The sequence below is a fragment of the Ahaetulla prasina genome, chromosome 4, assembly GCF_028640845.1.
Source record: "Ahaetulla prasina isolate Xishuangbanna chromosome 4, ASM2864084v1, whole genome shotgun sequence".
NCBI lineage: Eukaryota > Metazoa > Chordata > Lepidosauria > Squamata > Colubridae > Ahaetulla > Ahaetulla prasina.
The window spans coordinates 32414002-32436964 of NC_080542.1; the positions used below are offsets into that span (position 1 = coordinate 32414002).

The 22963-nt window shown below is 38.7% G+C and overlaps 2 protein-coding genes across 16 annotated transcripts in view; both read right to left on the reverse strand.

Moving 5' to 3' along the window:
- The window catches only part of PPFIA3 (PTPRF interacting protein alpha 3), a 96462-nt gene extending 84999 nt beyond the window's left edge, over positions 1-11463 (reverse strand). For 8 of the 15 annotated variants that reach the window (XR_009154862.1, XM_058180587.1, XM_058180584.1 and 5 more), the window contains exon 1: positions 950-1083. The gene's annotated coding sequence lies outside the window, so the exon portion shown is untranslated. Of the gene's footprint in view, positions 1-949; positions 1084-6577; positions 6716-8166; positions 8224-11173; positions 11223-11317 lie in introns of those variants that run through there. The other 7 variants (XM_058180573.1, XM_058180572.1, XM_058180575.1 and 4 more) reach the window with 7 other exon arrangements.
- LIN7B (lin-7 homolog B, crumbs cell polarity complex component) lies at positions 61-22830 on the reverse strand. The gene is made up of 6 exons (XM_058180606.1): positions 20550-22830; positions 19970-20088; positions 18749-18820; positions 16580-16789; positions 14753-14916; positions 61-12446 (listed from the first exon to the last, which is right to left on the reverse strand). The coding sequence occupies exons 1-6, from the start codon at positions 20584-20586 to the stop codon at positions 12425-12427; spliced, it is 624 nt and encodes a 207-aa protein (XP_058036589.1). The 5' UTR covers positions 20587-22830; the 3' UTR covers positions 61-12424.
- Between the last annotated feature and the right edge of the window lie 133 nt (positions 22831-22963).

Sequence of the window (22963 nt, forward strand, 5' to 3'; positions counted from 1 at the left end):
CATTTTTAATAATTTTCTGCTGTGGTTTACCAAAGGGAAACAAACATATAGGCTCACAAATTTGTATTTGTTCTAATATTCTGCAGTATTTATTTTGACTGTTTGATTGAATTAAGAATGTAGAAGTGTCATAACAATCAAACCTAAATTATATTAAAACAAAAAAGAAAGATAAAACAGATTTGTACAAGATGAAGGAGGTAAGAATTATACAAACTTCAGTAAGATGTCTTTAATATTAATCTTAGGATAAATACAGAATATTAAAAAGTGGAGGAGGAATTTTCTAGTCTTGTTTATTAGCAAATTCATTTGATGCAAAAATTTTGAAACATTTTGGAATATTTCTTCTGAGATTTACCACCTGGACTCAGTTGCTATTTAACAGTTAAACTACCAATAGGCTCTTATTCTGTCTCTTGGTTGTTTATGTCTAACATTCCTTCCATTATTCTCACAGCTTCTCCACAATCTCTCTCACACAAAAATAGGAGTATGAACTGACATATAAATGAGTAGTGATTAAGCAAAGATGATGCCAAGTCAGCTCAAATTTTCATTGCCATTAAAATGCTTAAAGGTAGAGTTGACAGCAACTATTTTGAGGAGGAGCACAAGAGAACCTCACTGCCAGCTGAGCAGGGTGTGTCTTAGTACCAAAAGGCTAGTTTATGAGGTACCAGGAAATTGTGGGTGTCACACAGGGAATGCTAAAAGAAAGGGAAACAATAAAAAGGAAAAGAGTTATAGAGTAAGATCTAATCGATCAAAAATGATGTGGGCTACTTAAACCAGAATCTCTGAGGAAGTAATTGGATGGAAGATGAGGCATTTCCACTCTTTCATCTTGAAGTTACCTGGGAAGTTTAATGTGAACATCATCAGTGAGATAAAGAAAATGCATCATTGTATTTGGAAGCAGTGTGGATATGCAAAGGGGTAGACTTACTTTAATTTCTCAATTATGATATATAGTTTTAATTGACTTTTTAGAATGTTGATCCCAAAGTGTTAAAGCCTGTAAAAGTTAAAAACAAAGACATCTGCTCAGAGTTGAACAGATCATATAACGAACTATATTCCATACAAATTTTGTTGACAAAGCATAAGATAAAAGGATTATAATATCTAAACCAAATAACAGTTTTGTTGCATGGGAAAAAGAATAATAGGATGTGCCAATTTCAAATACTTTACTCAGCTATGAACTAAATCTGCCTCTGGTGAATTCAGTTCCTTTCAGAGTTTTCTACTCCCAATGGTATCCCATTTATGCTGTCTCATCAATACCCAAAATAGTTCTTAGCAAAAAAAACCCCACAATTAGATGGGACTTCAAAATATCTTCAGGATTTCACATACTTTTAGAAGAATTTCAGAACTGAACTCTAAATTTCAGATCTTGGGAAAATTGCATTCTGAAAGGTAATGAAGACCCTTTAAAGTTCAACTGTCTCATTTTCACCTTTTTCAATGTGCCATCACTTCAATAAATCTTACCACAGCCTTTCACCTTTAAATTTAATTTAAGCTCAGATGAAGAGTATATAAATTGGCAACTCCTTGCTCTTGTGTCTTCTGAAATTAGATTTCATATTTCTTAAATATTTATTTGGAAGACTTATTCCTGGATTTTTGCCCTGGTCGGACAGATTGGTTTATTCTGAGCCTCAATTTGTTTTACTCATCCCAATTATGACTGAAGAAAGTATTGATCCTGGAAATATTATTTGTACTATTTATAACATTATTTTTATATTATGTTGAACTTTATGGAGATTCATAATCACACACACACACACACACAGAGAGACAGAGGAAATTTCTTCTTAGTTCTAGGTTGGTCCTCTCCTTGATTACTTTCCATCCATTACTTCTTATTTTGCTTCTGGTGCTCTGGTGCTACATTGACCCTCTCTTCTTTGTGGCAGCCCCTCAGATATGGAAACACTGCTATCATGTCAACCCAGCCTTTCTTTTCATTAGACACTTACCCAATTCCTTCAATTCCTTCATGTTTTAGCCTCCAGCCCTTAATCATCTTTGTTGCTTTTCTCTGTATCTTTCCAGTCTCAACATCTTTTTTATATTGTGGCAACCGTGGTCTTACCAAGCCATTATAAAGTGGTAGTAACATTTCATGTGATCTTGAGTCTATCCCTCTGTTAATGTAGCCTAGGATTGCATTGGCTTTTTTGGCAACTGCTGCACACTGCTGGCACATATTTAAGTGACTGTCTACTAGGACTCCAATAAATATCTCTCAGTTACTGCTATTAAGTTTCATCTAATTTGTACCTGCACACTTGATTTTTCTTGCCTAATTGTAAAACCTTATTTTTCTCTATACTCAATTACATTTTATTAGATAGCACCCAGGTTCAAGTCTGTTGAGATCCATCTGGATCTTGAACCTATCTTCTGAGGTGTTAGTTATTCTTACCAGGTTGGTATTCTGCAAATTTGATGAGTTCCCCTTCTATTCTCAAACGATCTATTCTATTTCCTATATAAAACATTTTATTCTATATAAATTCTATATATAGAATAAGTATTCTGCTCTGTTCTTTTTATTCTATTCTATTTGTATCTAATAGACGATATTTGACATATTGTATTTCTGGTATAAATAAAGATTAATTTATTCCTGACTAAAACAGGAATGGGCTGCCTTTGTATTTGGAAGAAAGACCACCAGATAATTGGTGGATTTAGTCCAATCAAAAAAACAACATGTTGAGAAACAAATCATGTCATGTAGTTGAGAAAACTACATGTCCCTATCCACGAAGTCACCAGTATTTGAGCTATACTCAAAGAATATTTTAATATATTTTTCTTCTTTCATGTAAAAAAAAAATCCCAGATCATCAGGTGGTAGTCTAACTTTTTATGGGTTTATCACAGTTTTTGCAAGTACATTTACTCCTCAACTTATAGCCATTCATTTAATGACTGTTCAAAGTTACAATGGCACTGAAAAAGTTGCCTATAATTGTCATAGCATCCTTATGGTCACATCATCAAAATTGGCCATGAGTCATTTAACAATCACCTTGCTTAACAACAACAATTCTAGTCCAATATGGTTGTAAGTCAAGGATTACCTGGATCTAATCCTCTAAAAATCAGAATTCAATGTAGCATAGAATTTTACATGATTGTAATGTTTATCCTTATTAATGAAAATCTTTGGGATTGATAACGGCTGTTTTATCAGTTTAATAAACAGATAAATCCCCATCCACACTATCCCTGCCAAACCCAATTTTGAATTTGAATATCAAAGCCTATTGTAAGACACCCATGAGATTCCTTCATTCTGATTCATACAAAACTTATTTTTTTAAAAAGCTACTGTGGTACAAATAAATCTATAAAAAGGCAGCATGCTAAAGCTGCGATACAGAGGAGCAGAAACTCAACTGAGCCCAGCCAAAATTCAAAAGCTTTTCTATAAGATCCCCATGAATGAAGATCTGCATGGCTCCTCCCTTCTCGCCATTCCTACTAATGAAGAAGTCTATAAAGAGCAACCCAACTGGTTCAACCAACTTGGGAAGGACAGAAGAGCTGAGTCATGCAGCTGCTGGGCAGGGAGCAGTCTTCATTCTGGTTTGGATTTTTTTCCTCTGATGCGAGATTTCAATATCTAGGTGGCAAACCCAGGGCAGAGCAGAATTTGACTTCTGCTGCCTTCTTTGGTCTAGGAAGTAAGTGACATTTAGAATATGAATGAAAGCAAGGGGTGTGGTACTGGACATCCAAATGCCTAAGTTGTCATTTTCAAGTGATGCAGCTTCCACCAAACCAGCTCAGACTTGTTGTATTGCCATGATCTTTCTTGGTGTGGGAGTGGTGCAGATGAAAGCAGGAAAATTTACAGAATGCGGGAGGGGAGGGTGTTTCAGTTTAACAGCCTATTCAGAACCTGAAGTCTATCAAACCAAATGATCAATGGTCTTTTTGATTCTTCCTGCCATACTGCACTACATCCTAAGCTGCTGGAGGTCTCCCATACTGCATCCATCTGTTTCTTAAGCCAACTTCAGAAATTCCTGTGCAGATTGCAATGAGTTGGCAGTGGGGTTGGGCTGGTGCCCAATCTGGTCTAAAGCCACCACAAGACCTGACTGGTCATTCCCCTGCTTCTTTCCCATTCCCTCTCTGCAGGGAAGTCAATCCTATCTTGTTTGGTCCTGTATGAAGAAGCTACCAAAGTCTGTTGTTTTCTTTTTAGGGATTTATTTCCTCCTTGCAAGCTCCATGCCCTTCTTTTGCTTTTCCAGATCTTCACAAACACTTCTTTACACTTCTTTCCCACATATTTTGTTGGACTCTATAACAAACTCTTTTTTTCTTTTTTCCCCCCTTATGATAACATGGTACTATTGCTATGATAACTAAAGTAGTAGGAACAGGTTGTTCTTTCACTTTGGTAGGTCCATGGAAAATGTGTAACAAGGAAGAACTAATAGGTCAGCTTAATAAAAATAGAGTAGAAATATTCCCAAGTTAAAACTTAAGAGATATTAACAAATATAAAATAAAGGCAATGAGAAAACAAGGGAAGGAGGCTTCGCTAAACCTGAACAGAAATGGAACCAATGCTTACAGGAAGAACTAAGGACTGAGTGGAGCTCGAGCTTCCAGGGCTCAGGATAGGACTTAATGGGTCATTGTTATAGCAATTATAAGATATTATTCCAAACAAAACAAAAAAGAAACTGTTGCCTAGAAGAGAAAATATAGCCAGATTGCCCAGCCAAAAGAAGGAAGGAAGCAGGCCAGACTATGGAGATAATCAGAACTATGTTGTTATTCTAGAATTGAACAAAGCTCATGATAAAAGGTATGCGGAAGGACTTAAGATAGCCCAGGTTGGAAAACAGCTGTTTCCATTATCAGATCTGGAAAATACAGGAGCAGAATGCATTTGCAATGAGCTGGGAGTGAGAAGAAGACAGTACAGGTAGTCCTCAACTAAGGACCATAACTGAGCCCAAAATTTATGTTGCTAAGTGAGAAAATTGTTAAGTGAATTTTGCCCCATTTTAGAACTTTTCTTGCCACATTTGTTAAGTGAATCATTGCAGTTGTTAAATTAGTAACATGGTTGCTAAGTGAATCTGGTTTGTCCATTGACCTTGCTTGTCAGAAGGTTGCAAAAGGGGATCAATGACCCCAGGACACTGCAACCATCATAAATGTGAGTCAGCTGTCAAGCATCCAAATATAAATCACGTGATCATGGGGATGCTGCAATGGTCATAAGTGTGAAAAATAGTCATGAGTCACTTTTTTCAATGCCACTGTAACTTCGAATGGTCACGAAGCAAACAATCCTAAATTGAGGATTACCTGTATGTTTCTGCACTCAAGAGCTGATAAGTTACCCATACTGACAATGGGACAAGGAGAAAATGTGGAATGGCCTTTAAAGATCAGTAGGTAAATTGAGAGAGGAGGGCTATTAAAGCCAAATATCTCAGTTTTCTGAGAGCTTGAGCTTTTCTGCAGAAAATCTTAAATAAAATTTAAGTCCCATTATACAACCAAAAATATGGTTGGCTATGTTGGTTGGAGGTGATACTAGAGCTCATTCAACATTTCTATAGAGCATGGAATAGGGAGTTCTGGGAGTTAGTCAACATATATCTGGAGGGTACCAGTTTGGAGAAGATGGTCATTATAGAGATGCTTGCAAGCATTTTTGCAACCAAACCCAGGTGACCCACAAAGCTAGGCTAAACTGGAATTCTAAGGACACAGCCATTGCCTTAATGTGTTGGTGAATCAAATTATAAGTTAAACCATAGTACTATCCATGTATGTGGGCTTACCATGGTATGCGAACAATTTTGTTTTATTACTTCAAAATTAAATTTAGCTTTAGTATATATTGTGAGCCAATCTTTGTGAAATATGCAATTGGCAGTTCTTCTAGAGGCACAGAGATAGGAGTTCTGATCAGTGTGCAGTTTAGGAGAGCTCATTGCCAAATTATTTTCCACTGATATTTTGCCTTTTAGGAGTACCTGCTAACCTCTGCTTCTGCTGTTTGTGCCATGATCATAAATCAACTAGACAGGCGTAAGCCTCTGGTTTTCTCTCTCCCATCCAAAAGAAAAGCAGCCTATTATTGTTGCTTCTGAAATTTCTTATTGCTCAAGAAAATGAGAAGCACACAACATGAACATCACTTGGAGGATTAATGCCTATAAAAAGGGGCCTTTAAGAATGGCACCTTCTCTGTGGTAGCTACTTGAGCCCTTAATCCTTTCAGACTTGGATGAAAATAAATTGTTTCTTCTCCTGATTTGGAGGATTGCTTCTGTTTTGTTAGATGCTTTTATCTTAATTTTTAAAGTAGCCTCAGTTACTTGTTTAACTGATTTTATCATCTGGGCATATTTATAGGATTTTCTTTTGTTCTCATTATTGTTTCGTGCTTAATGTTCTTTTGAAGGGATAATTTAAAAAAAAATATTAACAGATATAGCGTATATAAGTAGTAAAAAAATACACAGTTATTTTTCTCTTATGTTACAATTCATTGTGTTTTTTAAAATCCTACCTCCAGCAGTTTGAGCTGTGTTCATGATGAAATGGCATATTTGGATTCTATCTTGCCTTTCTCTGAGAATTCAACATGGTATACCTGGGGGTGGGGGTGGGGCTTCCTCTCATTTTATTTCGTCAGGAATCCTATGAAGTGGGCTAGGTTGGGATGGCTCTGTGAAGAGGGTTAGACCAAAGTCACTCAGGTGAATTCAGAGGAATAAGTCAGAACTCAAACTGGGGATCTCAGTTTAACATCTTAACCATTATGTTAACTACCGGTATGTAGGCATGTATGCACCTACACAATCACAAGTCAGTGTGAGCCAAACATTTATATTGATGTAAATATATCACTATCTAATAGGAGGCCCATTTAATGGCTTTAAAATTTGAGACAGTTTTTCCCAAACAGCAACCCAGACTGTTTTGTTCTTGAAAAACAATTACTGATCCCTAGGAAAAAAGAGTTATTAAAACTGTCTGACTACATTGCTGCAGCCATGATCTCGCCAGAGCTCTAAATGGTTGGAAAAGAGGGTATGTTTCCTTTGAAATTTACAACCAAAGCACTCATGATCAGGCAAGCCATGCCTTAAAAACTTACTTTAACATGGGCAAAGGGCTATCTGACATTTTCCAATTGATCATATTTGTTGTTTTTGGTGGGGGGAAAAGGCACTGAAAAAATCCCCAGCTATGTAATGTCTTAACATATCCAGATTTAGAAGCAATTCTGTGAATACAGGATGCATTTACGCAATGCTAATTTTATTATATATTTTTTCTCAGTTAACTCAAGGGCTTGAATTCATAATATAAAGGAAAGGTAGCTGGCCTATCCATCCCAGATGATTGATAATGGGCAGAGAATACAGAAGCCTATGAAATTCAAACATTATGGAGCCAAACAGGAGGGTGGATTTCCCTTTTAGGTGAGTTTTCATAACAGTCCCCATTTTTGTGTTTTTTGTGTTTTCCCCTTTAAAGTTAAGGTAAAGGCGAGAGCCCCAACCAACAGCCAGTGGGCTAAAATCAAATGGATTTCAACAGCAAGATGAGGTCAGGGAAACTTGTTGCAATATACAGTTTTAGGGAGTGAGATCTGGACTAGGTAGACGTGTTCCGTAAATGTGTATTTGAGTGATAGCCTCACTGAGAGAGCAGTTATTGTTCTTGAGCTGAAGGTGTCTGAAATCAGCCTATTCAAAAAAGGAACATTCAGTCCTTCTCCTTTCTTTTCACTTTCTCCTAAATCACTAAGCTTACTATACATAACAATGATTTTAAATTCTTAATGAACCTTTGGTAATCACAGTTAGAACACACATCTCCCTGACACATCAAGCCACTGGTAGAAAGGAGTTGCCACTTACTTTCTTCCTGGCAAATACGTGGTATATAGATTTATCTGGAGTAAAGTAAGTGGGAATCAACAGGAACATAAGCCACTGCTATCAGATCGCTATGTGCAGTTCATTACAAAACTCTCAGAGTAATACAACTAGTAAAATAAGTCACCTATTTCTAGCCTTACTTCTAGGAACATCACCATATGTCAGACCTATGCCATACTCCCATAGAAATAGAATTTCGTTTTCTTACATTTTATTTTCATTTTTTCCCTTCACTTGCCCTCCTGTTGTAGAAGAATTGACCAGCCTGTAATGTAACACAAGAGTACAATGTACTTCTATGTAAACAACAATAATTTTACCTTGCTTTGACCAGACAAGCCCCTGGACATAAATTGCTTCTCAAGCATTGGTACATATATTTGTATTATAATTCTCTAGTTGGCATGCCAACACTTGCCTCCACAATATTTTCAACATGAGGAGAAAAGATGCCAGAAATATTGCTATACTCCATTTCAAGCCAGATCTCTTAAATACTGTGCTTCATTTACTAATGTATTTACATACACATCTTTAATTTGTTGCAATTTCACAAAGATCTCTGACACCTCTTCACTCCAAGAATGACGAAAACTACCTAGTTCAGTATCAGGTGATCCTTAGAGTCAGGTAGTAGAGTGTCCCAGCCAAATAATTTCCTGGTCCTTTTTTTATTTAATGTACAGTATGTATGTCAGGGACAACGACAATAAGGTGGTTACTTGTAAGCAGTTCTATGGTGAGGTTGTTGACAAGTATCAGTGTCAACAACAGTGTGAAGAAGAGCTCTTCCCAAATAGGACAGCACGAAGGAAGATTTAAAGACAAGCCATATAATGATATAATAAATACAAGCATATCAACCCCCATAGACAGATGGAGATCTTGAAAGAAAGTATCTCTAAAGTGCCTCTTTGCATTCCGAATCCTTCTTACCGATGCTTATTATACTAACATAGGGCAGGCTATAATAATTAAACATCAGCCGTAGCCTAATTCTGGATGAGGTTTTAAATAATCAAGTGCTCATGAAACCTTGTCAGGGCTAAACTAATTAAGTGCATCTTTGGATAAAACAAGGATTTAAAAAGCACAAATAGCATCAACTGGTAGACAGATAATTAGCAAGAACAGAGTGTTAGTGCCTCCCCACTCTCTACCCACCCCCCAAAAAGAGCTAAAGCTATTATTTGATTGGAGGGTGAGGAAGCACACTCTTGGTATTCCCAATTTTAGTAGTGGAGGTTTCATTAGGATAGCCCCTGAGAGGAAAGAGTTAAATAATGAGGTACACAGTACTAATGTCCAGGAGTCCTCTACATTTCCTGGCACTTAATTGCCTACCAAAGATACAATATGATAACAAGTATTTCTACAAGTTCAAAACTTTTAAATATCAAGCTTTCTAGTGATGGCTTAAGTTCTTAGCCAACACACTGAAAACTATGCCTACTTCTTCTGATCATGCTGCTGCATATGAACCATATCCTCAACAGGGCAGGGAAGAACAGCACAACTAACACCAGCATGAGGAAACCAATGCATGCAGAGTTAAGGATCTAAAGGATTTCTATCAGAAATGAAGCCCCCCTCCCCCCGCATCAATTTATTTTTGGTGATGTCAGTCCTTCCATCATACACTGTTTTGAAATTCCAAAATTAGATCCAACAACATTTTTTTCCTCACAGGGCTTTTGAAGAATGCAAGCAGATTTATTGGAATATAGTTTCAACTTCCCCCAGAGTTTTATAATTTATTTTTTAGAAGCAGAATTCCTCTAGAATTAAATATAAGCTTAGGTCTGAACTTATCTCTATCCTAGAATGCTGTAACAAAGTCACAAGGGCACCATGGAATATTTTAATTTTTAAGGAAAACACAGTGATATTTGACATCTGTCAGACAGCATGCAAACTATTAATTTAAGATAGTCCAGTTTTGGCCTCCGAGCATTATGAAAAAATACAAAGCCACAAAGGATGCCATAAACTAAGAAAGTTTGGAGACCTCTGTTCTATGTTGCATTTTGAGTTAAAAAGCTGCCAAGCCATGTATTGGGCGAGGACTCTTTTAGTTATTTTCCCTGTTGAGAAGAAATGGGCTTATCTTGGACAAAAGAGAAGAAAAATGCACTGCTAAAAGTCTGTAAATACACAATCAAGGTTTGGAGCAAAATAAGTAGGTGCTGTTATGGCAGCAGTACAGGTATGCCTCAACTTACAACCATAATTGGGACCAGATTTTCTGTTAGTAAGCAAAGATTAGATTGTTAAGTGACTCGGACCCAATTTTATGACCTTTTTTCCCATGGTGGTGAAGCAAATCATTGCAGGTGTTGGGTGAAATCATGTGACTGTTAAGCAAATCTGCTCCCCCTCCTTTGTCTTTGTTTATTGGAAGCTGACTGGGAAGGTCACAAATGGTGATCACATGAACCTGGGAATTGCAACCATTGTAAATTCATGCCGGTTGCCAAGCATCCAAATTTTGATCACCTGAATTCTAAAAATGCTGCAACAGTCATAATACAAGGGCCAATCATAAGCCACTTTTTCAGTACAGCTGTAACTTCGAACTGTCGATAAACAAATGGTTTACGTTGAGGACTACCTGTACTGGGCCCAAGGATCGCATAAGTGGAGCTGAAGACCACACCTGTCACATGCTCCTCCATGAAAATCAGAGTGAATCAGAAGTCTTGGTCATGCCAGTACACCTACTCTGCCTCAGCCCTTCCCTACTGCATTCCATGACCATTTAAAGGCTTTGAATCTTGATCAATTTCTTGCCAATTTCCAGCAATGGCTATCTCAGCCTAAAATTCTTTGGATATGTTGGTATACCTGCTTGACCTGGGTGAGTTAAAGATCTAGCAGTTGCATTTACACATGCAGCTTGATTAGTGTTTTAGCTCTTGCTTAGTTTTTCATGGCTTAATTTATTGGCTTGGTGTTCGATAGCACAAGCAGAGACAGTGGATTAATACAAGAGCTGGATTGTGTGTGTTGTAGAATGCAGTCTAGCTTGCTGAATAAAACTAGAAGGGTGGTTTTTGGCTCATCACTGTAGTAATATCCCCCTCTGCTGGTAGACAGATAAAAACCACAGAATTCCCTCCTACACTTGCTCCATGCTTTGCTGCTCTGCCATGGAAAAGGAAGAGGGGCAGAAAACCTCCAGAGCTCAACCTGATAGAAAAGCTCTCTGCAAGCACCTTGTTCATGCTGCTGGTGAGAAGAATGTTCCTTTCCTTTGGCCACCAACTGGGGAGGTAGAAAGGAGGGGGTCAAAGGAAGAAAATAAACTGGAGGCATTGAAAAGGGGGGTTACATAAAGGGATAAAAAAATAAGAAGTTACCACTTACATCTTGCTTGTAGAAATTTGCTTCCAATAAATACCAGATTAGAATAACATTTTGGCCAGGGAAGTCTGGGAGTTGACATCCACACATCTTCAAGCTGCCCAAGGATGAGAAACCCTGCTGGAAACAGCTGATAAAAGAAACATACTATAGATTCTATTCTGATGTCACTGGAGGAGTGGGAACTTCTCTTCTCTTTCATACCATAATGGAATACACTTCATTTATGCATAGATCTGTAGTATTTTGCATCTCTGAAATACTCTGTAATTCCTTCCTCCATGGAATTTTACTCCACCTCTTTCAGATCCTGGGCAATTGTATTCTTATTTTATAGACCAGGAGACCGAGGAACAATCAAGTGGGCTGAAATTGATGTTTCCTATATTTGTCTCCTGTAAATGCTGTATCATGTTCTAACGTGGACTAAAGAAAATTGTTTTAACTGTATCATCTTAATAACATCAGATTATCGTCTCCCTCCCAAGTTGTTGCTATTGTTACTATCAGCCTCTCCCAATCAGTGCACCAAACATACAACATGTTTGTTATTTTTTCCTCACAATAACCTTGTCATGGAAGCGAGACTGAAAGAACAATATGGACACCTAAGGATGTTATGAATACAGAATATGTCTAATGCTTTATCTAGAATTACGTCTCATTAGGGCTGCTCATTTAACATAAAAATCTTTCCTATACCAAAAGTGCAGCAATGGTGTTGGGAACTGGGGGGAAATTGGATAAATGGAGTTTCTTTGCCTATAGTGGTAAAAGCACCTCTAAGGTTTTCTCATGGAACAGTATATTTTTCCCTCATAGCTCTATATATCAGAGGCTTGGATGATACTCTTGGTAGTTTTGTAGCTTTTGTCTGCAGTTTCACAAAGGATAAGGTGTTGCACAAACATACAGAATTGTTTACACCAAACATCTTTTTAAATAAGAGGAATGTAAAGAATAAATACTGTACACTGAAGCCCACCTCCCAACTCAGGGAAGGGGACTAGATAAATATGTCTCCTCTCTACAGATAAAACCATTCCAAAGGATAGGGAGGATGGATCAGGTTCATCAGCTGCCCAATTAATTCTTGTGTAAATTTATCCCCGGGACTCCAAGGATCTGTAGGAATGAAAGAGAAAAAAACCCAAATTTGTGACAGCAACATGGTATGGATTCTATGTATAGTCAAGCAGTAACCAATATTAAGTGCTCCCTATTCAGAGCATATAAATTTGATGGACTGAAACATCTGATCTTCCATATTATTATTATTATTATTATTATTATTATTATTTATTTGATTTTTATACCGCCCTTCTCCCGAAGGACTCAGGGCGGTGTACAGGCAAAATAAAAACAGACAAGACAATATACAGTATAAAATGCAAGATTAAAAAACTTATTATAATTAGCCTAAAAATTTAAAATGTATAGAAAACTAAAACCCCATTTAAAATTAGTAATAAAAATTATAAAATCAATAGAATTTAAAATTTAAGCCAGCCCCGCGCGAATGAAAAGATGTGTCTTCAGTTCGCGGCGAAAGGTCCGAAGGTCAGGTATTTGGCGTAAACCCGGGGAAAGTTCGTTCCAGAGTGTGGGAGCCCCCACAGAGAAGGACCTTCCCCTGGGGGCCGCCAGCCGACATTGCTTGGCGGACGGCACCCTGAGAAGTCCCTCTCTGTGAGAGCGTACGGGTCGGTGGGAGGCATGTGGTAACAGCAGGCGGTCCCGTAAGTATACCTAGTCCAGCCCTTTCAGTTCTGCAGCAATGACAAGGTAATACTTGGAAGTATCAGGCACCGGCTTCAGAAGTCTCTAAGCAAGTAGACATCTGAAATTTACAGCAGAGGCACCGCCGGCCAGTGCTTTGGTGTTTCCAGGGCAGCCCCGTGGGCCAGATCCAAGCATCCCGCAGGCCGGATCTGGCCCCCGGGTCTTGAGTTTGACACCCCTGCTCTATGGTGCTTGGAAGCTGTAAAGGCCTAGATGGGGTATGTGTTATGACTGAACCATGGCAAGATGGTGGCTTTGGGTGCATAGAGCTTCCAGATACAGGTCTTTGGCATCTTTAGTTCTGTACGGGGTTGCAGTACCCCATTCAGATCCAGTTCGCAAGCCCTAAATCAGTTAGGAGTTCTTGAACTTGCAACTTCTGCTTGAAGATCAGGTTTAGAAGAGTCTTTGCACAGCTTTGACCAGTGCACCAACTGTGATCTTTCCTGAATCTGGACTCCATGGTATTGGTCACACAAGCCCTAGTCATCTCTCATCTGGATTAATGCAATAAACTTTACCTCGGGCAACTTTTGAAATGCATTTGGAAGCTTCAACTGACATAAGGTGCAGTATCATAAGCAGTCTTTGGGGCCTGTAGAATGATCCATGTTACATCACTGCTTCACAAGCAGCATGGCTGCCATTTGTTTCCATGTGCAGTTCAAGTTATGGTTATGACCTTTAAAACCTTCCATGGCATAGGTCCAGACTACCTGATGAACTGTCTTGTTCCTCTAAGACAAGCCCACCCTACTCATACTGGCAAAGGAGACCTGTTGAGGATCCCATCAGTCAAGGAACTTCTGCCCCTCCCCACCTCCTATCCTTCCACAAATTTGAACACTTGGCTGTGCGAGTTGGCCTGGGGACCCAATAGGGAAGTAAAATATAGGACGTGGCTGCTGGACTAACTTGCTGACCCTACCTCCCCTCTGCACTTCCTGATCCCCCCCTCTACTCATCTTTTTAATTCCGTATTATTATACTTCCACTATTTTTATTGACTTACTCCTTTGCTATTGTTATTTTTTTTATCATTTTTTCATTTTATTGTTGTAAGCTGCCCATAGTAGGCCTATGGAGATAGGTGGCAAATAGAATGAATGAATGAATGAATGAGCTTTTTTCTTAGATTTCCCAATGAACTTAAAACCGTCTTGAACTGAACTGCTTCACTAAAAGATAACTTACAAATATCACTCTCTTTTGAATATGTTTTAAATATTCACAAAATTAACCATCCACTCCATAGTATTTCTGCCTTAGAAGACATCACAATCTTCTAAGGCAACGGTTCTCAACCCCTGGGCTGTAGACCAATACCAGTCCATGGACTGTTAGGAACCAGGCCACAGAAGCAGCGAGCAAGTGAGGCTTCATCTGTGCATGAACAGGTTGCATGCAAAACTATCCAGCCCAGTTTGTGGAAGACAGTTTTTCTTCCAAAACTGGTCCCTTGGTGCCAGACAGGTTGGGGATTGCTGCTCTAAGGTACAAGCAGAAGCTGGTGTTTTCAGGGATGGGGGAGTTGCATTGGGGAGGGGGATTCCTTAAAGCCACCAACTCCTTCTCTTGCCTCTGAAACAAAAGTGGCAACCTGCTGGGTACCTGTAATTCTCAATACCCATTTCAGAGTTCATTCTTACGAGTAACTGTTGTGTTGCTGCCGGCGCCGTGCTGTCCTCATCTTCTCAAAGCGTGCCTCCATCTCTTCAAGTACTTTGGGTGTGTAGCGCACAACCAATTTCACTGTGCCTTGTGCTGCTTTCAGAAGTTCCACTGCCCGTTCATGTTGCTCACCCTCCACACTCTTCAAGATGGGAGACAAAAGGCAGGGTTATCGGGAGGTGGGGAGGAGGGCTGTTCCTCTTACAATCCTGCCCACAGAAAAAGTCAACTCTTGTCCCACCCTACCCATCACTGATGGGGTTGGTGCCACATTTTCTACCTTAAATTACAAATTTATGCAAGTGGCACTTCAGACAAAAATGCTATGGAGAGGTGAGTGTGGGTATTCAAATTTCCAGGCAATAATACCTCTAAAAAGATCGTTCAAAACATTTTTTTCCATATTTGGCCTGTATTTCTTTGGCAATGAGCATGGTCCTTACCACTGAGCTGGGGTTTATGAGGGAAGGTTCTGCTAAAACTTATAGTAGTGTCCCTTTTTACAAAAATATGTTTTTGGACCCATATTCCAATGAATGCATTCTATTAAGAGTATGCATTATTTTGTTTTGGCTTCATAAAGATTTGCAGTTAATGTATAGCTTCTTCTATAATGGATGCCCTCTGGATATATTGGGACTGTAGTTCAGAGAATTGTGCCAGCTTAGGTTTTAGGAGAATGCCAGTTTAAGGGAGGATAAATCAGAGGATTATCTCAGCTACATATATGCTGTAATGCAGACCGATGTCTTACATAATCAATATGTGGATTTATTTCATGTCATAAATTATTTTCCTCATGCATAAATTGCTATAAACTTTAATAATTGCTAAAAATATTGTAACTTTTAAAAGTTATTTATCCAAAATGGAGGTTCTGCTCATTCAAATGCTCTCAAATCCTTAACTAGCCTACCTATTAAATCCCAAGCCTAGTGTAAACAAAAGATACCTTAGCACTTTTCAGCAATACAAAGCCTCAGCAAATCCCAATACCCACGCCTATTCTGAGCTTTAAGTATTTTTTCCAACATTCTAAGGGTGAAGAGAAGCTGGATCTGGGAGAGTTGCCTTTCTGTTTGCTCAATGAAGCATTATGCCAAAGTATTATGTGAAATTAAAATGGCGGCTTATCATTTTCGACAGTGGCCTGAAGCAATTCTGGAAGAATGGTAGGAAATTAAAATTTCCCTATTCCCAGGCCATCTGATACTAGATAAGACTGGCAAAAGGTACACACCTCTCTGTCAGGCACAAGAACAGAAATGACGCAGAGTGGTATGTTTACTGCTACTTCATCTATTGACAGGAGTTTTGCCAAACTAAGGCACTCGTAGATATTACTAGATAAAACTATGTGAACGTTTAGGGACGATCACCCTTCAGCCTCTTGCTCTACATCAGTATTTCAAGGCTAGCCAATCTTTTCTGTCTTCCCCTCAACTCTGCAACAGATTCTACCCCACTATTCACTGAAAAACATTTTGTGTCTGCCTAACACACTTGTTCCCTATGACTATCATTTAGTATTGTAAGTGTTGTACCTTGATGAAGGTATTTTTTCTTTTATGTACACTGAGAGCATATGCACCAAGACAAATTCCTTGTGTGTCCAATCACACTTGGCCAATAAAAATTCAATTCAATTCAATTCAATTCAATTCAATTCAATTTTATTCTATTCTATTCTATTCTTCGCCATTCATTGGAATCAGGAAGTTGTTAATCAGTGCCCAAAAATACCAGGCAACATCTTTGCCATACAGATACAGAAAGTCCTGTGTCTCCCCTCACACAATACCTACCACACCATTGACAGACAGCAGTTGATCTCCACGCTTCAGCCCACCATGGCGATCAGCAACACCTCCTGGGATGATGCGAGAAATATAGATGGGAGAATTTTGCTCCTTGCCCCCCATGATGTTAAAGCCTAGGCCTTCATCTGTCTTTGGCAGCTCCACCACTCGGGGGTGCGCATGGCCCTCACTAGCTGCAAAGGCTGCCACTGTTGCCTGCATGCACAAAGGACAGACCAGGAGACTCCATGTCAACAATCACAACATACCAAACAGTACAAATTTTAAAGAAATTCTAGTTCTGATACTGTAAACAAATTTTTGGGTAGAAATTGTATTTGATGTTACTTTTATGTCCTGTTATCACAATTTGGCATATAGCTTTGTAGCACGACTGTTAGTGGAAATTGAGCGTCTAATGACAAATATTGTATAGATAATAAATCTAAAACATGGCCATTCCTGTTTCAGACTAGATACCCAGCTCTATTCATTTTTCAGTCTATACTGAAATTACATAGTTTCCTTCAATTCTATATTTCCAATAGCTCCTTTTGTATTTAATCCAAATTAGATGAATTAAATTTGTTCTACATATGTTGGTTTTGGAAATGTGTTTAAAAACAAAAAGGGAGCTTCGATGCTGAAAAGAAAATCAATACCGTGTACCAACTATATGAGTTTCTTCCACACATGCAACATGTGTAAACTTCTAACCTCATTTTCCTCTTCCTCCCAATTCCCTTTGCTTCAAATATAGAAGTATAGTAGGAAGAGTGAAGGTGGCAACTGCAATCACACAATCAAAGCTCTGCCTTCTTTTTAATATGTGTCGCAAGTGCAATACCCTTTAAAAAGCAGTAAGGTTTTAATTGCATGGTTGCTGCCACCATATCTGCTTTATTTTATTTTTCAGGAGAACCAGAAAGGGAGGAGGAGGACCAGAAAGCAAGGAAGAAGAAGAGAAACACAAAGAAAAAAATTGAGAATTTATAAATTACAAGCATTAGGTAACAGTTTACCAAATGTTAGGAAAAAGGCAAAGCGTTCATTTACTGTAACATTAAGAAGTCAATATGATGTATAATCATGTATCAATTTGATATTTTAAGGACTTTTTATTTCTCATCCTGCAGTCATTGCTCAGTCATATCCCTTAATTTTGAACCAAATACTTATTTTAGAATTATTTTTTTATTGATTTTATGTAATGCCTCAGAGAATGTTTTTGGTGGAAGAGCAAGGGAGCCTATAAATAAATGACTATAATGGGGATATTTTGTATCCCTTTTCATTTCAGAAGTTTAAAGAAATGTGCTTTGAGTCCCAAGAATACATATACCCAGTAGGATGAGTTACTACCAATGACCTACTTTATGATACTCAAAGACTATAGGTAGCCATCATTTAATTTTAATTTTAATTTAATTTAATTTTGTTCTCCCAGTGTTTAAAATAAATGTTTCAAAAATTCCTAAACCACTTTTCATTCTAACGAATCCCAGAATATTTGACCAAACAAGAATAAATATTAATTATGCTGAAAAAAATGAAGTAATGATTAGAAAACCAAAAGGGAAAAAATAACAATAATATAAAGCAGGCACAACATTGTTTGCATATCAAATGCTTTAAAACTTGAGAAGATAGCTTACACAAAGATATTAATGCCAGATGTATTTCCTTTTGGAAGGAAATGCAAAATTATGGCATTACCCCTGACCACCCACCCCCACTAGGTGTAGGCACATAGCATATGTCTGAAATCAAATACATCATATCTCAGGTTGTGTTGTAGCTGTGGAGGGTAGACACGTATTACTGACTGCCTCCATATATCTCAAAACACTTTTGTACATTCAAATCCAATTCATTACACAACCCTAGTAGATCCTGAATCCTTAAAAGGAGGTCAATGGATGTGGTATCTGGAGGGCACTGGGTTGCTTACCATTCTGGAAAATTAGAGAATGCAAATCAAAGGTTAATAGGGTGAGAAGAGATATGGATTTGAAGGGGAAAATATGGTTTGGAAAGCACATAGATGTGCTTATGTCACTTGTCGGTAACTTTAAAGAGTTGGGTTTTTTTTTCTAGATTTGCAGAGGGCAAGACACAGATACAGACTTCTACAGTGTTATCAGTAGTAGCACCACAATAAGCTTATTGAATTACCTTAGCAGTAGCATGTGCCCGGATCTCAGCACTTCCCGAGATATCCAAAGTGTCATACAGCTGCTCATAAACCTGTCCAGAAATGCAAGAGAGGATAAGGAGGTTGTTTTCCAATGGCAAGACTCTGCAAAATTCAAGATCCAGGGTAGGTGTCGTTGGTAATAAAAGGAAAATGGAGACTAAAGGAATCAGAAAATCAGAAATAACTATCAGACAGAAAAGGAAGAGATTAAGCTAAATTCTTGGAGAGAATCTGATGCAGAGTAAAAGGTTGAAATGGTGGTAGGGGTGGATTGAAAGGAGAATCCTATCATGATATAAACTGTTTCAACTCCTACCCTCAAAACGACGCTATAGAGTACTGCACACCAGAACAACTAGACCCAAGAACAGTTTTTTCCCAAAGGCCATCACTCTGCTAAACAAATAATTCCATCAACACTGTCAAACTATTTACTAAATCTGCACTACTATTAATCTTCTCATCGTTTCCATCACCAATCTCTTTCCACTAATGACTGTATGACTGTAACTTTGTTGCTGGCAATCCTTATGATTTATATTGATATATTGACCATCAATTGTGTTGTAAATGTTGTACCTTGATGAACGTATCTTTTCTTTTATGTACACTGAGAGCATATGCACCAAGACAAATTCCTTGTGTGTCCAATCACACTTGGCCAATAAAATTCTATTCTATTCTATTCTATTCTATTCTATTCTATTCTATTCTATTCTATTCTATTCTATTCTATTCTATTCTATTCTATGCATTACACCAACAGTGCAATTACCAGAAATTACATGTTAAAAGGTGATGAAGAATTGTAACTGGGTGCTGAGAAAGGAGGAGAGGACCTTCAGAACAAATGCTGTGAGTTTTGTAATGTAGCTGTTTATGCCCAGAGAAATCAGATACATTCTGCCTCTTAACATTGGCCTGGTTCATAAGCAATAAGATGAAGACTAGGTTCCAACAAAATTTCCCAACCATCTTTTAGCCCAGCCTAAGCACAGGGCAGAAACCAGTCAGCATTTATACTAAATGTATTTTGCAAAACTGGCACCATCATCTTTAACTCCGCCTCCCCTACTCCCAAACATCTTTCTAAAGAAGCTCATCCCTAAAGTGGGGGGGGGGAGGTTAAACACAAACAGAAATATGAAAGATAAAAGGAAGGAGGGGCAACTTAAATAGGACAAACTTCTCAGTCTCACCTCCCGTATGGCACAGCAGAATTTGCTCTGTAGCACCCTCTGAAGGGCTTGCAATTTCTGGGGGGGCACCTCCCCACTGCGTTGCAGCCTCTCCAGCAGTTCGACCGCTCGAGCCACATCTACAAAAATAAAATAATAATAATAAAATTAACAGAGAACCGGGAGTCCTAGAGGGCATTTGGGACCGAACTGAAGGCGAGTGGAGGAAGAGTGTAATCTAGCCACAGCTTCTGGCTTCGCCGTTCCGGGGCGCTGCTTCTCTACCTCCTACAGAAAGGGGAGAGACGGGGGCCCTGGCCAGAAAGAAAATCCAGCAGCACTTCCCACCATATTCTAGCAGGAAGCACCGCATGTCCTCACCTTCCCGTCCCTGCTCCTCTGGCGCCGAACCCACGGTGACTCTTATGTCACCAGCCCTCCCCAGAAGTCTGCAGATACTCCGTCCTCTCTCTCGCCAATCGGGGCTGTTAAGATTCCACATCCCCTCCCTCACTCGAGGCTGCCCTACCATTTCTCTCCGGTTCACCAGCCACATTCGACGCGAACCTCCGTTCCGAGGCAAAGCTATCTCCATCCTTACCTCTCTCCAGCCCTAGAGGCTCCGCCAACGCTGCCATCTTCACGTCCAAGAACCCCACCGCCGCCTCGCACGTCAAAGCGGAAGGGTGGGAAGTGCGTGTAGGATTTTGCAAACCGGCACGCAGCCCTGCCTCCGGGCTACTGATGCGCGTGTCTGCCTGGACACGTGTTTTGAGGACCCTGCTTTCCGGGCGCTACCGAGGTCGGGAGCCTCTTCTATTGCCCAGAAAAAGAAAGGCGGTACGAAGTCCGATAGCTGGAAGTTCAACGCTCATAGATGCTAAACCTACGCCTCCTCCATAATTTGGCTTAGAGCCGACAGTGCATAAACAGCAGGTGCCTGATTTTCCCTTAAACGTAAAATGGATTCTCGTCGAACGTGCCTGGAATCGCTGGATGAATCTTTCCATAAGCAAAATATACCCATCGTGCCTGCCTTCCCCACTACATCAAAGCAGCCAAGGATTTTTATTTCGCAGGCATAGCAGCTAGTTAACCTCATTTCTGTACTCAGGAAGAATTTGCAAGACTTTCTAGTATAAATCGGTCTCTTGTACAAATTTGTATTTTAATTCAGACATCTAAAGGCCTTTAGTTATACTGGAAGCTTATTTCCAACAACTCTTGCTACCTAAATGAATATGGGAAGAACCTGCTGTGACTTGTAAGCAAATATTTTCATTGCTTGTGATTTAATTATGCAACAGTACACTGTTTTGCAAAACTATCTCAGTAAAGAACAGCACTTGGCCAAGCTTATTTGACAGGGAAGCAGCTCAATTAGAAATGGAAAGGGACTATCATATAAAACAAGCATATACACTGATTTAAGTAAGGAATGGCAAACCACTTCTTGTAGTCATACCAGAAATACTGAATATATATTCCCAATTCACCAGGAGTCATGCTCCATTTGAAGAAGACTTTTGTCATTAATAGAACATTACTATCATGTAGCAAAGACTATAGTTTAATAATGTAAAATGCCTTTGCATATCATACAAAAGTATGCATAGGCAAACAAATCAAATGATTCCTGTGGTGTGGTGATGGAGGTTACAGAATTGGATTCAATTCTCCAAGAAGTCGATAACTTTAATCCAGTAAATTTGTTTAAAAATCTAACCCAACTATGAAAAAAGTTCAGGTGCAAACAACAAAGATCTTCTCATCAGTTCCTGCATAAATTTCTCTTAACATACTGTTCTGTTCTCATTTTTTCCCTTTCAGGCCCAAATATAATTGCTGTATTTTGTTTGCTATATTTGCTTGAAAAGAACTTGCCCATTTAAATCACATTGGGATGACTGTTTTGTGAAATAAGCATGGACTCCTTTTCAGTGTTGGGTGTTATATAAGTGGAAGCAGAGAAGCTGAGGGCTTAGAAGCATCTCAGTTGAGCATCACACTCTACTCTTGCCTTCAATTTAAAAAAAATATTTTGCTTGTGATTTTCTATTGAAGTAATTCAATCCTGGCAATTTTGTACCAACTAAAACCTACATTTTAGTTTTTAACTACCAATATAGGTTCATGGGAAGTTGTGAATTTCATGGGAGCCAAGATATCCAAAATACATTGCCAAAAAACTAAGTGTTCTTGCTCACATAGTCCCCAGGAGTCAAGATTGACTCAAAGGCATTTTATATTCAATATTTATTGAATATTCAATTTTATATTTTTAGTGCAGTTTTGTTCCCTGAGGAATCTTTTACTTCATAATTAAAAAACAAGCTTCTAGGCTTTGACTTCAACCATGTGACTGAAAATACAGATTCAACGCAAAATCTTACATGCCAAAAAGCATAGTGAACCATGCCCAGTAACTGAAAATAAGTATTTAGTATCCTAATTACTTGTGCATCCCTTTCCTAAGTATATAGATTGAGCAAGAATTGATAAAATAATCTGTAAAAATGCACTTAAATTGTGAGGTGCAACCTTCCAACTGTATTGCTGACCTTGAAATTATTCTCTCTTCTGTCTCTGTATAAAGTAATTTCAACTAAATATTCCCTTTAGTGTCATTTCCCACATCGGTCAAATGTAGGTAAACCTGGCTGATCTCAGTGCATCTTGTTGAAGTTTGCTAAAACAGCAAAGTCATTCTCTATTAATAAGAAAACAAAGACTTTAATTCTATTTATAGCACTTGGTCCTTTTGCTCCCAGCTAGTAATGGCACACAATTGAACTTTTTCATTACCCTTTGATGCTTTTCTACTTGCTGCTTCCTGCTCCAGCCTCCCTCTCTCTCAAAGCACCACAAGGAAAACCCTGGATCGTTGATTATCAATGTTTTTAGTAGCAGCTTGTGGCATGTAACTAAATATCTCTAACAGATCTTCCACTTACTAGCGATCAGGAATCAGCAAAGCACCTCTGCTGTTGTCCCAGTATCATATACGTTGCACAT